This window comes from Theropithecus gelada, chromosome 18 (assembly GCF_003255815.1).
Source record: "Theropithecus gelada isolate Dixy chromosome 18, Tgel_1.0, whole genome shotgun sequence".
NCBI lineage: Eukaryota > Metazoa > Chordata > Mammalia > Primates > Cercopithecidae > Theropithecus > Theropithecus gelada.
This window is the reverse complement of record NC_037686.1, coordinates 13,611,575-13,626,448: the sequence shown is the minus strand read 5'-3', so window position 1 is coordinate 13,626,448 and position 14,874 is coordinate 13,611,575. Positions and strand designations below refer to the sequence as shown.

At 43.2% G+C, this 14,874-nt stretch overlaps 1 protein-coding gene across 1 annotated transcript in view; it reads right to left on the bottom strand.

The window, feature by feature from the left end:
* GREB1L (GREB1 like retinoic acid receptor coactivator) overlaps window positions 1-14,874 on the bottom strand; it is a 159,818-nt gene that overhangs the window by 3,573 nt on the left and 141,371 nt on the right. Inside the window, exons 24-31 of the mRNA XM_025365255.1 lie at window positions 14,481-14,636; window positions 14,108-14,247; window positions 11,779-11,940; window positions 11,475-11,679; window positions 5,758-5,923; window positions 4,100-4,327; window positions 3,060-3,201; window positions 1,566-1,766 (exon numbers count right to left, since the gene is read on the bottom strand). Coding sequence (XP_025221040.1) covers window positions 1,566-1,766; window positions 3,060-3,201; window positions 4,100-4,327; window positions 5,758-5,923; window positions 11,475-11,679; window positions 11,779-11,940; window positions 14,108-14,247; window positions 14,481-14,636 — 1,400 coding nt within the window. The remainder of the gene's footprint in view (window positions 1-1,565; window positions 1,767-3,059; window positions 3,202-4,099; window positions 4,328-5,757; window positions 5,924-11,474; window positions 11,680-11,778; window positions 11,941-14,107; window positions 14,248-14,480; window positions 14,637-14,874) is intronic.

Below are 14,874 nucleotides of genomic sequence, written 5' to 3'. Positions count from 1 at the left end.
GGAGTTAAAACAGTGGAATGGCTAAATGCATGAGCCAGTGTGCTTGGGTTCAAATACTGGTTCCTCCATTTAGTAGCCATGGAACAATGAGCAGTCTCCTTTATTTCACTATACCTCAGTTTCCTCATCTGTAGAGATAACAGTAGTACTTGTTTCATAGGATGCTTTCTGAATTAAATAACTTAGTATTCAGTAAATGCTAGCTGCTGTTAGGAGTAGTATTGAGATTGTGGACTCTAGGATAGGGGAATTGGAATATCTGGATCAAACATGTAACTTACATAAATACTGTAAAAGATGTTATTAGATCTCATGGGGGTGGGTTTTTTTTTTTTTTGAGATGGGGTCTCTGTCACTTAGGCTGTAGTGCAGTGGCACAAATCAGATCACTGCAACCTTGAACTCCTGGGGTCAAGTGATCTTCCCACCTCAGCCTTTTGAGTAGCTGGGACTACAGGCATGCACCATCACACCTGGCTAATTATTTTTATTTTTTGTAGCAACAGGGTGTTACCATGTTGTCTAGGCTGGTCTCGAACTCCTGGCCTTAAGTGATCCTCCTGCCTCAGCCTCCCATAGTGCTGGGTTATAGCCATGAGCTTCGATGCCTGGCCTTTACATCTGATGGTTTTTAAGGTTCCTTCTGCTTCTAAATTCTATAATTCATTACCCAAGCGACAGTGTAGATTATTGAAACATAAAAATGGGAATGTAAAATGTTTACACTGTGAAATTTTAAAAATTAGTTTCCAAAATTGAAGACAGTTGGACTTCAGTGTTAAAAGAGTATGTGTATGGACATGTGTGTTTTTTTCAATACATACAAAGAAAAAGCCCTGGAAGGAAATGTAGTACACCAAAATGTTCTTCTGGCAGGTGACTTTACTTTCTTATTTTAAAACATTTTTTACAAGGAGGATGTAGTACAGTAATAATTTCTAAAGGGACACCTTAGTAGCAGGAGCCTGGTGGTGCAAGTGGCAGTTTAAAAAAAAAAAAAAAAAACTAAAACATGAAAAATTTTAGAAGTCCAAGGCGTGGGAAGTGGAGAAATGCCACCTCTAAAGGCTTCAGGTGGTACACATTTATTGGTTCAGTAATCACTGAGCTCCTCTTACATATGTCTAAAACAATGACTAAGAAATTGTGTGTCTTTGAAGAACTCGCACTTTTATGAAGAAAAACCCACATAATTACAGTATAATCTGATGAATGTTAACAGAAGTGGGAGCAAGCAACTGCTGCCCGAAGCCACTAAGGTAGGCTTCTCAGAGGAGCTGACAGCTGAGTTGTATATTCTCTGGCTCATTTGTGGAGATAAAATAGGCATGGGGAGGGCCAACTGCCATTGCATGTTGTGTGAGCCTTTGCATAAGTGAGTATGCAAAAGGGTAGAAATACAAGTTTTGATCTGTATTACTATCTTATTTTAATAAAAGTTCTGGCAAAGGACCAGACTGGCATTTTGATTTATATTTCATGTCACAGGCTTTTTTGTAAACAGCTAAAATGAGAAAGAAATGGATGGATGTAGGTAAGTACAGTATCCCCCACACCCCTTTTACCTCTGGTCCAATGTTAAGGTAGCAGTCAATGGCCAGCACAGGACTCCTGAAGTTATGGATGGCTTTGGGGAAGAGTTTATATGAGGCGTGCTGAAGGAATTTCTCCAGGAGAAACTGTGCAGGGGCTGCCAGTAGCGTGTGTTCACTGTCGGGAGCGCAGATGTATTGAAGGGGCAAGATGGGTGCTAAGCTCTCTGACACCTGAAATCAGAGCCAAGATGATCATGGGAAACTTGCCTGTCACTGGATTAAACAGGTGAGGAAACACTGAATTGTATCCTAACAGTCCCCAAATAATAGCAGTAGCACAGTGAGGGGTGCTAGGTTCAAATGTATGTCAGTAAAGGGTCCTGAGAATTTTTTTCTCTTGGATTTAATGTAAGTTACACACAGCGAGGGCAGAAGAAAGCAGGCTTCTCTAAAAGTTATCACATTTAACGGGTACATTGTGAGATCAATCGGAAGCCTTTTACAGTGGTGCTCGGTGTGTATGGGTTAAATCCTATCTCATCCTAACTCCACCCCACAACCCCACCAAAAAAATGGCAAAGAGGTTTCTAAGCTCCACTGGTAGCCCCATGCTATGAATTATTAGATATCAGTAAATTTCTTAGAAAAGAGTATAGTTTTGATCTATATTACTGTCTTTTAAGAAAGCTCTAGCAAAGGACCAGACTGGCATCTTGATTTATATTTCTCTCATGTATTACATAAAGAATGTAAAAGTGTGGCGGGGTGTGGTGGCTGAGGCAGGAGAATCGCTTGAACCCGGGAGGCAGAGGTTGCAGCAAGCTGGGATCACGCCAGTGCAGTCCAGCCTGGGCGACAGAGTGAGACTCTGTCTCAGGAAAAAAAAAAAGGCAAAAATGTTAAGTTTGCCATCTTGAAACTAAAGCTTTGAAGGATGTGTTAAGGCTTAAATCCAAAGAAACTTAGATTTAAGGCCAACATTTAAAGTAATTTTGTTGGATTGTCAAAACAAATGTTTTGGCTCTAGATGAGTCTCCAGTAACAGAAATGAGATTGAAAATTTGACATTAAGAACTCCCTAATGGCCGGATGTGGTGGCTCATGCCTGTAGTCCCAGCACTTTGGGAGGCCAAGGTGGGCAGATCACTTGACGTCAGGAGTTCGAGACCAGCCTGGCCAACATGGTGTAACCCCGTCTCTACTAAAAATACAAAAATTAGCCAGGCATGGTATCACAGACCTCTAATCTCAGCTACTCAGGAGGCTGCGGTATGAGAATTGCTTGATCCCGGGAGGCAGAGGTTGCAGTGAGCCGAGATCACGCCACTGCTCTCCATCCAGCCTAGGGAACAGACAGTCTCCAAAAAAAAAAAAAAAAAAAAAAACAACCAAAAACAAAAACTCCCTTGTGTTATTTCACTTTTCCAATAAAACGGAAAGTGCTTAATGCCAACATTTAATAACAAAGATAGTCATTATCATTGTGCTTATTTTCAGCACTTGAATCAAGCTTGCAGTACTTACCATGATCTTTGGTTTAATGATAAAGTCCCTTTGCCCTCCAACCTGAACATGTTTCTTCATGAGACTGAAGTTATTAAAGCGGCAGATGAGCAGGCCACTACTGTTAGTTCTCAGATTAAAGTCAACATCTTCACAGAAATACCTAAATTGTAACCACAACAATAGTTTTCTTCAGCTGGCATATCTCAACCGTGATAACTATACACGGCGAAATAAACATGTGGCAAGATATTAGGAGCCTAAAATAATCAACCATGCTTTTGTGGAGCTGGCCCTCATAATACTGACCTGGAAAAACTCTGATTTGGGCATTACAGCCTTTAAAAGGGGAAAGTGAGATGATCTTTGTCCCAGCTATGTCACAGGTTTTAGGTATCCCTATGCAAAAACAGGACTGTGTTCCTATTTGATACACTCTGGCAGAACAGGAATGCAGAGGTGCTCCCAGTTTTAAATTTCTGGCTACAAACAGGATGAAGCCTCTGTCCAATTTAAAACAGAAGTGAAAGCAGCAGCTATTCTATAACCGTGAGGTTGGCATAAGAAGGACTTTATGGTTCCTGCTTTCTTGTTTGGCTCTCAGGTTTTGTAGGAACCTGGACATAATTTATTTGGGAGGCAAGGCCATGGCTACCCTGCTCATCCCCATCTGCTGCCTTTTCCCTACAGTAGGATTTCCCTGAATCCTACTAACATTCAGGAAAAGTGATTTCCTTCTGAGTTTGGAGGGTGAAGGAGGGCTTAGTCTTAGATGTTTGCGGGTGCACACACTGACTTGAGCCAATAGTTTCTGAGTTCTTGTTGAATAATGAGACGGCTAAAGTGTTTAAGCATTTGACGTTGCAACCCCTGTTAAGATCTAGGTCAGTTTGGTGTTAAAGGGGCACACTTTGGGGCTTGTGATCCCCCTTTCTCCTTGCCCACATAAAGAGTCAGCTTCTCAACTGAAGACATAGGAATAAAAGCATTACAGAGGCTAGAGCTGGGCAGAAGCCATCAGTAGATGCCAGGATTACCTGTATCCATAAGGCCTGACTTACCTGTTGAAGTCATACTGCACATTCTGAGTCAAGTCTATGTTGAGGAGAATGAAATCATGCACGTGACACCTAGAGAATGGGGCCTTTAGGCTCTGAGAAGTCAGCTTGCTGCTCCATTTCTGTATGCCCAAGATTGCATAGTGGACAATTTTTGGTGTGGCTTCAATGTGCTGTAAGACAGTCTTCAAGGAAACATTCTTACTGGAAACTGCTACTTCCACAGGCTGGCTGTGAAATATAGTTTATATAAGATGTTGATAAATATTATGGAAGACAGGATCATTTGTGAACTGTCTATACACTATTATACACCAGTAATACTCTCAAGGATAAAATTAACTGATTTACTTTGTATTAGCAAATGGAGACGAATGTCAAGCCCAGTTTTCACACTATCTGTCACTATTAAAGAAACTGCCTTTTGGGGTGGGGCTTATCACTTTTGGGCAGAGAAAAATCCAGCCCCTGTGTCAGAGTGAACAATGAATAAAGAGTTGCCAAAGAAGAGGTAGCTGGAGGTTGGAAGCATAGAGGTATCCTTCCCAGTTCTGGTAATTGTGTATAATAAGGAATATTTGAAAATTTCACTGGCTTCAAATCCAAAATAGGAACAAGGACACAAAATCACAATGTTTGAGCTGGGAGGGGCTTAAAGGTCACCTGGCACAGTGTTGCAATGGGAGTGCTATTGAATTTTGGGGGTTTGTGTTGGACTTTTCAAAATGTTTGGCATCCTCTGGTCCTCACAGATGCCCCTGACCGGCACCCACTAGCAATGTGAGGGGGCACTACCCCAGGAAGAAAACCACTGATTTTGGCCCAGGCATAATTTTACAGGTGATGGACTTGAGATACGGAGAGGTGAGATGGCTTTCCTTTTTCATAGTCAGTCAAGAAGCATTACTGGGTGTGGTGGCTCACGCCCGTAATCCCAACATTTTGGGAGGCTGAGGTGGGAGGATTGCTTGAGCCCAAGAGTTCAACACCAGACTGGGCAACATCTCTACAAAAAATTATAAACAAAAAACAGAGTTGGGGCTAAAAACTAGGTCTTCTGATTTGAGATGTCAGCAGTCTTTCTACATCAATCCTAGTGTCTCAACAGACTTTATTTTTGTTTTTTTGAGACAGAGTCTTGCACTGTCACCCAGGCTGGAGTGTAGTGGCACAATCTCAGCTCACTGCAACCTCTGCCTCTTGGGTTCAAGTGATTCTTATGCCTCAGCCTCCCGAGTAGCTGGGACTAAGGGCATGCACCATCACGCTCAGCTAATTTTTGTGTTTTTAGTAGAGACGGGGTTTCGCCATGTTGGCCAGGCTGGTCTAGAACTCCTGGCCTTAAACGATCAGCCCGCCTTGGCCTCTCAAAATGCTGGGATTACAGGCATGAGCCACCGTGCCTGGCCTCAGTAGACTTTAATAGCTAACCAATGTTGTGATCCCAGAATGATCCAGGAATTTAATGGGCTACTGAATGTCTAAATAAAAAAGTCCTAAGTCACCACAAAATGTTCTAGTGAGGGTGATCTCATCATGGTCGGCTGTTTTGCTCTAGAAAGCTGTCTCTCACTTACTTCCATATGTAACTGTGGTCAAGAAATGTATTATCCTGTCTACAGCATTGTGTCATATGCCCCCAGAACAGCTTGGAAGTCTACCTGGATGGCTCCTGAACACTGTGAATGTTCCATAGGACACATGAGTCATCCATCATGACGATGAAAGGCCAGACACACTGGCGTTTAATGCCTAGCTCCTCCAGGCGGTTTCTCTCCAATTCTAGGTTGTGATATGATAGCTCCTTAATGAGGAACCTGGCAGCACCTGGAAGGCAACATAACCACATCTACATATCCACACATCCTTCACTCTGGCTTGGCTGAAGCCCCACAGGCAGCTATATTCTCTCCACAGAATGCCTGTTCACATGAGAACCATGCAGGTGGGAGCCAACCAAATGTTCAGAGCATTGGCTCTCAAACCAGTGTATATAAGAGTTACTGGGGAATCAGTTTTAAATGTAGATTCTTAGAGTCCATTACCAGGGCTGCATTTGAGTAGGTATGGTGAAGGGCTAGAAACCAGATATCTTTGAGGATGCAAATGATATGAACCACACTCTGAGAGTATTGCAAGAATCCAGTTTCCCTCATAAGACAAAGGAATCCACATCTAGGAAATGCTATTATTGTTTACTTCCTTGAAGCATGCCAAGAGGCTCTCTCAGACTTGGAAGCAGCTACTCACATGTCCTGTACTAGGGAGTTAACTGGGCTGCAGTGAGTGGGTATGCCAATTCCATTGATATGTCACCTTCTTTAGACACTTCAAGGAAAATGACAGCAGCATCTTCTCTGAAGACTCTGGAAACTGGTACCCTTTCCCTAGATCTGCCTTTTGCAAGAGGCAATATGGTATAGAGATTAAGAGAATAGACAGGAGCCAAACTGTCCGATTTTGAATCCTAATTCCACCACTTTCTAGCCATGTGACCCTGAACAAATTAAACCCCTTGTGCCTTGGCTTCCCCACCTCTAAGAAGGCAATAATAACGGTGATCTCATAGGGTTGCTGTATGATGCTCAGGATAGCGCCTAGCACCCTCTAAGTACTCGGTGAATGTTAGCGATTATCGAGATGATAGAAATCAGCCAAATTTTATGAGTGGGCCGTCCTAAAATGAAACAAAATGTAGGTGATAAATGAAAGAAAAGCTATTAACTCTATGGAAGAACCCAAAGCACTGTGAATAGATCTAGGGTAAAACTGGGATTTAAGAAAATCTACCTTCCAAAAACGTGTGTGTAATAGTTTGCATTCTCAACATAATAAGGTCCATGTATGAAAAGCCCACAGCTAACATCATCACTAGTCAATGGTGAAAGACTGAAAGCTTTTCCAAAACTGAGATCAGGAACAAGACAAGGATGCCACTTTTACCATTTCTATTTAACATAATACTGGAAGTCACGGCCAGACAAAGTAATCAAGAAAAAAAATAAAAGGCAACCAAATAGTAAGTAAAATTACCTCCATTCCCAGGCAACATATACATAGAAAACTCAAAATTCCACCAAAAATCCCCTTTAGAACGAATATGTGAATCTAGCAAAGATGCAGATGCAAAATCAACACCAAAATCAGTTGCATTTCTATACCTCAACCATGAACAATCTAAAGGAAATTAAGAGTTCCATTTACAATAGCATCAAAAAGAATTAAAGACTTAGAAATCAGCTTAACTAAGGAGGCAAAAGACTTGTACAGTGAAAAGTACAAAGCATTGTTGAAGGAAATTAAGGAAGACACCAATAAATGGAAAGACATCCTGTGTTTATGGATTAGAAGACTTGATATTAGATGTCAGTGCTACCCAAAGTGATCCACAGCCTTAATGCAGTCCCTATAAAAATCCCAAAGACTTTGCAGAAATAGAAAAACCCATCCTGCAATTCATCCAGTGTCTCAAGGGACCCCAAATAGCCAAAACAATCTTGAAAGAGAGGCAAAGGCAAAGTTAGAGATCTCACACTTCCTGATTTCAGAACTTACTACAAAGCTATAGTAATCAAAACAGTGTGGTAGTTTTGATCTGGGCATACAGAAAGCCCAGAAATAAACCCTCTCATACATGGTCAAATGATTTTTTACAAGGGAGCCAAACCCATTCAGTGGGTAAAAGATGGTCTTGTCAACAAACACAGTTGGGGGCCGGGCATCATGTCTCACACCTGTAATCTCAGCATTTTTGGGAGGCTGAGGTGGGAGGATCACTTGAGGCCAGTGGTTTGAGAGCAGCCTGAGCAACATAGTGAGACCCGTGTCTCTACAAAAAATTTAAAAATTAGCCAGGCATGGTGGCATATGCCTATAGTCCTAGCCACTCAGGAGGCTGAGGTGGGAGGATTGCTTGAGCTCAGAACTTGGAGGCTACAGTGAGCTATGGTCGTGCCACTGCACACTTCGGCCTGGGTGACAGAGCAAGACCCTGTCTTAAAAAAAAAAAAAAAGTGCTGGGAAAACCTCATAGTCACATGCAAAAGAATGAAGTTGAATCCTTACCTTAGACCCTACATAAAAATTAACTCAAAATGGATCAAAGACCTAGACATAAAAGCTAGAACTATACATCATTGAGAAGAAAACATAGGGGAAGGCCTTGTGACATTGAATTTGGCAGTGATCTCTTACATATGATATCAAAAACAAAAGCTAAGAAAAAATAGACAAACTGGACTTCATCAAATAATAGAGTAAAAGGCAATCCATGGAATGGGAGAAATTTTTTTTTTTTTGAGACGGAGTTTCGCTCTTGTTGCCCAGGCTGGAGTGCAGCAGTGTGATCTCAGCTCACGGCAACCTCCACCTCCCTGGTTCAAGTGATTCTCCTGCCTCAGCCTCCTGAGTAGCTGGGATTACAGGCAAGCACCACCATGCCAGGCTAATTTTGTATTTTTAGTAGAGACAGGGTTTCTCCATGTTGGTCACACTGGTCTTGAACTGATCTCAGATGATCTGCCCGCCTTGGCCTCCCAAAGTGCTTGGATTACAGGTGTGAGCCGCTGCACCTGGCTGGGAGAAAATCTTTACAAAGAGTATATCTGATAAGGTGTTAATACCCAGAATATATTTTTTAAAAACTGCTACAATTCAACAACAACAAAATAATTCAGTTGAAAAATCAACAAAGGACTTTGCAGACAAGTCTTCAAGGAAGATACACAGATGGCTAACAAGCACACAAAAAGATGTTCAATATTACTAATCATTAGGGGAATGCAAAACAAAATCACAATGCAAAACACCTAAAAAAAAAAAAAGTGTTGGTGAGGATGTGAAGAAATGAGAATCCCTGTGCACTGTTGGTGGGAAGGTAAAATGGTGCAAGCCACTATGGAAAACAGTATGGTGATTCTTCAGAAAGTTAAAAATAGAATTACCATATGATCTAGCAATCTCACTTCTAGATATATATCTAGAAGAAGTGAAAGAAGGGTCTCAGATATTTGTCTACCTGTGTTCATAAAAGCCTGATGCACAATAGCCGTAAGGTGGGAGCAGCCCAAGTGTCCACTGACAGATGAATGGATAAAACGGAGTGGATACATAAAATGGAATATTATCCAGCCTTTAAGAAGGAAGGGAATTCTAACACATGCTACAACATGGATGAACCTTGAGGACATGCTAAGTGAGATAAGCCAGTCAGTCACTAAAGGACAGATACTGTATCATTCTACTTAAAGAAAGCAGAATGGTGGCTGCCAGGCGCTGAGGGGAGGGGAGGGAATGGGGAGTTTGTTTCACAAGGTGAAAAGAGTTCTAGCAATCAGTCTTTCAACAGTGTGAATGTTGTAAGACTGTTGTAATAATTCTTATTACAATAAGAATGTTGTAATCTGAACTTTAATACTTTAGAAGTATTAAGGCAGTACGTGGTTTTTTTTTGTTTGTTTGTTTTGAGACAGAGTTTCACTCTTGTTGCTCAGGCCGGAGTTCAATGGCATGTTCTTGGCTCACTGCTGCCACCACCTCCTGGGTTCAAGTGATTCTCCTGCCTCAGACTCCTGAGTAGCTGGGATTACAGGCGCACACCACGACGTCCAGCTGATTTTTTTTTTTGTATTTTTAGTAGAGATGGGGTTTCACCATATTGGCCAGGCTAGTCTCAAGCTCCTGACCTCAGGTGATCCATCCACCTCGGCCTCCCAAAGTGCTGGGATTACAGGCATAAGCTACTGCACCCGGCCAAGGCAGTAAATTTTATGTTATGTGATTTTTACCAAAAATAAAAATAATAGTTTGTATCTTTCATTTGCATATGTGTGTTGGCTTCTTTCTCCCCAAATTATTGCAAAAATGGCAAAACTAGTACTATACAGTTTGGTCAGATCTAGGATGAGAAAACTTTCTCCTAAGGATCAGGCAGGCACAGAAGGAGGTCATATTCATATAGAAAAAGGCTTCAGTGCCAGGCACGGTGGCTCACGCCTGTAATCCCAGCACTTTGGGAGGTCGAGGCGGGCAGATCACGAGTTCAGGAGATCGAGACCATCCTGGCTAACACTGTGAAACCCCATCTCTACTAAACATACAAAAAAATTAGCCGGGCGTGGTGGTGGGCGCCTGTAGTCCCAGCTACTCGGGAGGCTGAGGCAGGAGAATGGCGTGAACCCGGGAAGGGGAGCTTGCAGTGAGCCGAGATCGCGCCACCACACTCCAGCCTGGGCGACAGAGCAGACTCCGTCTCAAAAAAAAAAAAAAAAAGAAAAAGGCTTCGGTTAGTATGAGTTAAGTGGTTTTGGGGAGGCTGAAGGAACAGAAATATACAGAAGCCTTAATTCACTTGATATAAAGTGACACAATTATATTCAAAACAAAACCATTTTGAAAATATATTAAGCCCATATTAAGGCTGTTTGAAGTCGAAGAACATGAAAAGGCATAGAAAGGAACAAGAAATGGAGAGACCTAAGAAGGAAGGGAGAGGCAGAGGCTAAGTTGGGAGACAGTGGAGAAAGAGGAGACCCTGGAGAGAAGAAACGTGGGTTCAAGAAAACTACTCCGGTCTTATCTGCCCTCCAGTCCAGCTCTAGGCTGGGTGTTACTACTTCTCTTTAAAATGGGAACAAGCAGCTCCTGACTTGGCACTGAGGCACCCCACAGGAGCAGATGGGAAAAACTGTTTAGAACTACAGTGCAAGAAGTGTCCAGAAGAGCACAGCTCTAAAACACTGGATTCGGTTAGAGATGTCCTGCCTGAGAAAGGAAAATGAAGGCGTTCTCACATCTCCAGTCTCCACAGCTCTGTCATACATACAAGCACTGGCCCCCTTTGAGAAATCAGCGCATTGCTGTTAAACCCCGGGGGAAAGCAGGAAGACTTCTTTCAGGCATATTCCTGTGTCATAGGCAGTAACGATGCTTCCAGCTCCCTGGTTGTACAGCAGTCCCCTAGAACTTGCTACATGCCTTAAAGATGAGATGACCTAGGGGCCCCTCCTGATCTGGGTGAACCACTAACCCTGCCTCTCCCTTAGACCATCTTTTTTCTCATGGTTACATTTCTGCTCCACAGTGCTCAGCTCAGAACATTTGCAGCCTATACAGGGAAGAATCCCAAACTTTCCCAGGGTGCTCCGTATACCAGTGACTTCTTCCTTAATTACCAGTCCTCAGAGTTAATTCTGCAAAACTGCAGATAAGGGGAAAAAGAAAACTCAAATTCAAGGAAGAGTCAAAAGACTATTTTTTTCAAAGAGGTGAGGAGGGCAGGACAATTTCTAGAGGCAGGGGAATCTGAAGCTTTCATGCCAGGGGAATGGAGCTCAGTTTATCTTCGAAGCCCTTCTCCCCATCCCGGGGGGCCCCTTACCCACGCCTGCATTATTGAACATGCCGGGAAGCACCAGCATGATGTGGTTGGGCCAGTACTTGCGGTACAGAGGCATCTCATACTCTTTGACCACGAGGAGGTGAAGGTGGCTGATGCCCTCCATGGCGTGGAAGAGGTTTAGGAGTCCGTGCTCATGTCGACCACTGGAAGGAGTGAAAATAGGGCTCTTGACTGCATTCAAATTCTGCCGAAAGGGAAGAAAACAGATGACATTAAAGCCTCTAGATTGAGGACACTTAGAGAACTAGGTCTGGTGCCTGGCAGTCCAGATGCTCTCACCCACCTTGTCTGAGACCAGGGGCAGCCGCATGCTCTCCAGGTGCTTGCCCTGCTTGCTGAAGACAAAATGACTCTCTTTGGATTTGGGAATGATGAAATAGAGCTGAACCTCTTCTCCCAGCATAGAGGAAGAGAATGTGAAGGCATGAAGGGTGGAGTCAGACATCTACGTTTGCAAAGAAGAAAGGGAGGGAATGTAAGTAAGCCCACCGTTTCCAAACTTCCAGGCCACTCCTTCAGGCTGTTACTAAGAGAGGGAAACTAACATGAACTGGTAAGTGCCACCAGACCAGGCTGTGAGCAGCCCCATCTAAAAGGTTGATAAGGCAAACACTTCATTTAGGAGCTGCCACTGACATGGCAGCCCGCCATCTTGCACCTGCACAGCCTCAGTGGGAGAAGTACTTGTTGCCTGGCACCGCATTCTTTATGCTGTCAGAGCCACAACTGCTCCATCTTATGCAGAGGTCAGATATACCTGTGGGATGTCCTGCTCTGTATGCATTCCCAAAGGTCCCCTGTTAATCGGAGGGAAACACTTCTGTTCTCTGCGGGTCAGGTCAAATGAGTATCAGCTTTCTAAATATCAGGTTTGACATTAAAATGCCTCTCCAGCCCCATCTTTCCTGGCTACAGTGGATGCTGAAGAGGTTCAATCATTTAGCCCAGAACTCTGGTTTCAGAAAAGAAGGATCATTTGACTCACTGAAGCCAAATATAAATCTAACCTACATTTAAAGTGCTGGAGAGTTCATGTTTTTTCAGTAACCTGTCTCAATGAATAATTATGTAATAGGTCTTTTCACGCTTTTAATGTGGATAAGATTTGGCTTAATAAAAGGATACCATCAATTTTCATCAGCAACTAGAATCGAAGTAGGTTTCCCAATGGTTTAAACCGAAATACTATATTTCATAGAAAAATAACATTACACTTCTTCCCTTAATTCTAGTTCTGCCTCAGAAATGTGGGAATATACTACTTAGTACGGTCGTCACACAAACTTTATGAATAGAGGGTTTCTAATAAAGAGATTTTCTAAAAACCTATAATCTGTAGACCAGGGGACTTGGGTCTTCCATAAAGCTTTTAAGAGCTTATTTCAAAGCAGCCCACCAAAAGTTTTCAGTAACACCAAGAAAACAAATGGGATATAAAAGGTAACTTGTATTAGAAGGGCAGAATGATTCGATCGGTTTTTTAAAGCATATCCCTTCTAGTACTCATTTGTATTTCAGGATGAGATGTGGGAAAAGGGTGACGAGCTGGCCCTGAAGAGCAGAAACAGGTTTAGGGGAGTCAGTATGGCCTACCAGAAGCAGGAGTCGTTTCTGTGTGTTCAGAGCCAAGTCACAAAAATAAAGATGGATTGGGGGAAGTAAGCTCTGGATATTACTATCATATGTTGCCGTTTCATCTTTTGTGCTTAAAGATGCACTAGCCAAAAAGAAGCCACATACTAAGGGTTATTGGCCCGTGTTCTGCATTCCTATGTCTCAGTTCTCACTGCATAGAACAAACCGACTCCACTGGCCAGGCCACCCCACACAGGTGTGAATATGACTAGGTTGGTGCAAATCAACAGACCTATTAGAATCACAGCTCAAAGGGCACACCCTGTGGATCTGAGATAATAGTGCCATTTTAGTCAGTGATCCAAAGGGAAGAGGGGGGAACTCTCATCAAATATACTGTAATATCTGGATTGCAAAGAAACATCTCAGCTACTTCCTAACCTAAACATGACACATGTAACCATCTGAAGAAGTAATTCAAGATACTAAAACTAAGCTGCCTCCTCTCCCTCCCACAATCCAAAGAAACCCAACATTCATTTAATTATTGCTTCATGCATTGTTTGTTTGTTTGTTTGTTTTTGAGACGAGTCTCAGTCTGTCACCCAGGTTGGAGTGCAGTGGTGAGATCTCGGCTCACTGCAGCCTCCACCTTCTAGGTTCAAGTGATTCTCCTGCCTCAGCCTCCCAAGTAGCTGGGATTACAGGCATGTGCCACCACACCTGGCTAATTTTTTGTATTTTTAGTAGAGATGGGGTTTCACCATGTTGGCCAGGATGGTCACGAACTTCTGACCTCAGGTGATCCACCCACCTTGGCCTCCCAGTGCTGGGATTACGGGGTGAGCCACCACGCCCAGCCTTCATGCATTTTTCTCACCAATGAGTGGCTCCTTCGTATGAGTAAACTATGTTTTGCCTGAGGCCTGAAACTAGGGGCCCTATTTTTCATCCCTCCAGCCCCCACCCTTACATACAAAATCCATAGTGGGTGACAGAGGGCGAGGGCGAGGGCGAGGGCGAAGGCGGGACGGTACCTGGGAGGCAGAGGTGAAGTCCATGTACTGGCGGCACTGTTCACAGTGGTGAAAGGTGTTATAGGCTGCATATTTGGTCAGCATTATGGACACAGTTTCCCGTTTCCTGGGCTCTTCAACTTTGGATTGCTTTATCACTTCTGTGTATAAAGGGGCAAAAAGCCATCCCATGAGATAACATGTTTTCCCTATGCCTGGAAAGAAAAGTCCCCTTTTCCCCAAAATGACTTTTCCATGTATTCTGTAATTTATGCCCTAAGAAACAGATATGAAAATTTAAAAAATGATGTGCATAAGAGTGAAAGAAAAGCGAGATGGAGTTAGTGTCCCCTTGACCTGGAAAGGAGGTGAACTTGGCTCTGATTGCACTGACCTTGTTTGACCCCTGCCAGCTTCTCAGTATACACCAGGCTCATCAAAGTGTACTTGGGGTCATGCACACTGACATCAAAAGGCATTTTACTGAAGCTCTCGATGTCAGGCCAGGGCTCTCCCTCTGACTGGCTCACTTCACTGCTTTCACTGTGATCTAGGACAAGAAGGAAGTGTGCAGAGCAGGTGACTGGCCTTCCTCTTCCACATGTGTCAGAGAGAATGGCTTTTATGGGACGTACAGCCCAGATGGGTGGACAAAGGCATTTCTGAAAAATGAGCTCCCCTATCCCAGTAGAGGAGGCAGAATTGTTCACACCCGTGCTGACAGGAACATTTGCCCTCACTGGCCCCCAGCATTCGTCTCTGCAGACCCAATTCACAAACTCTGGCAT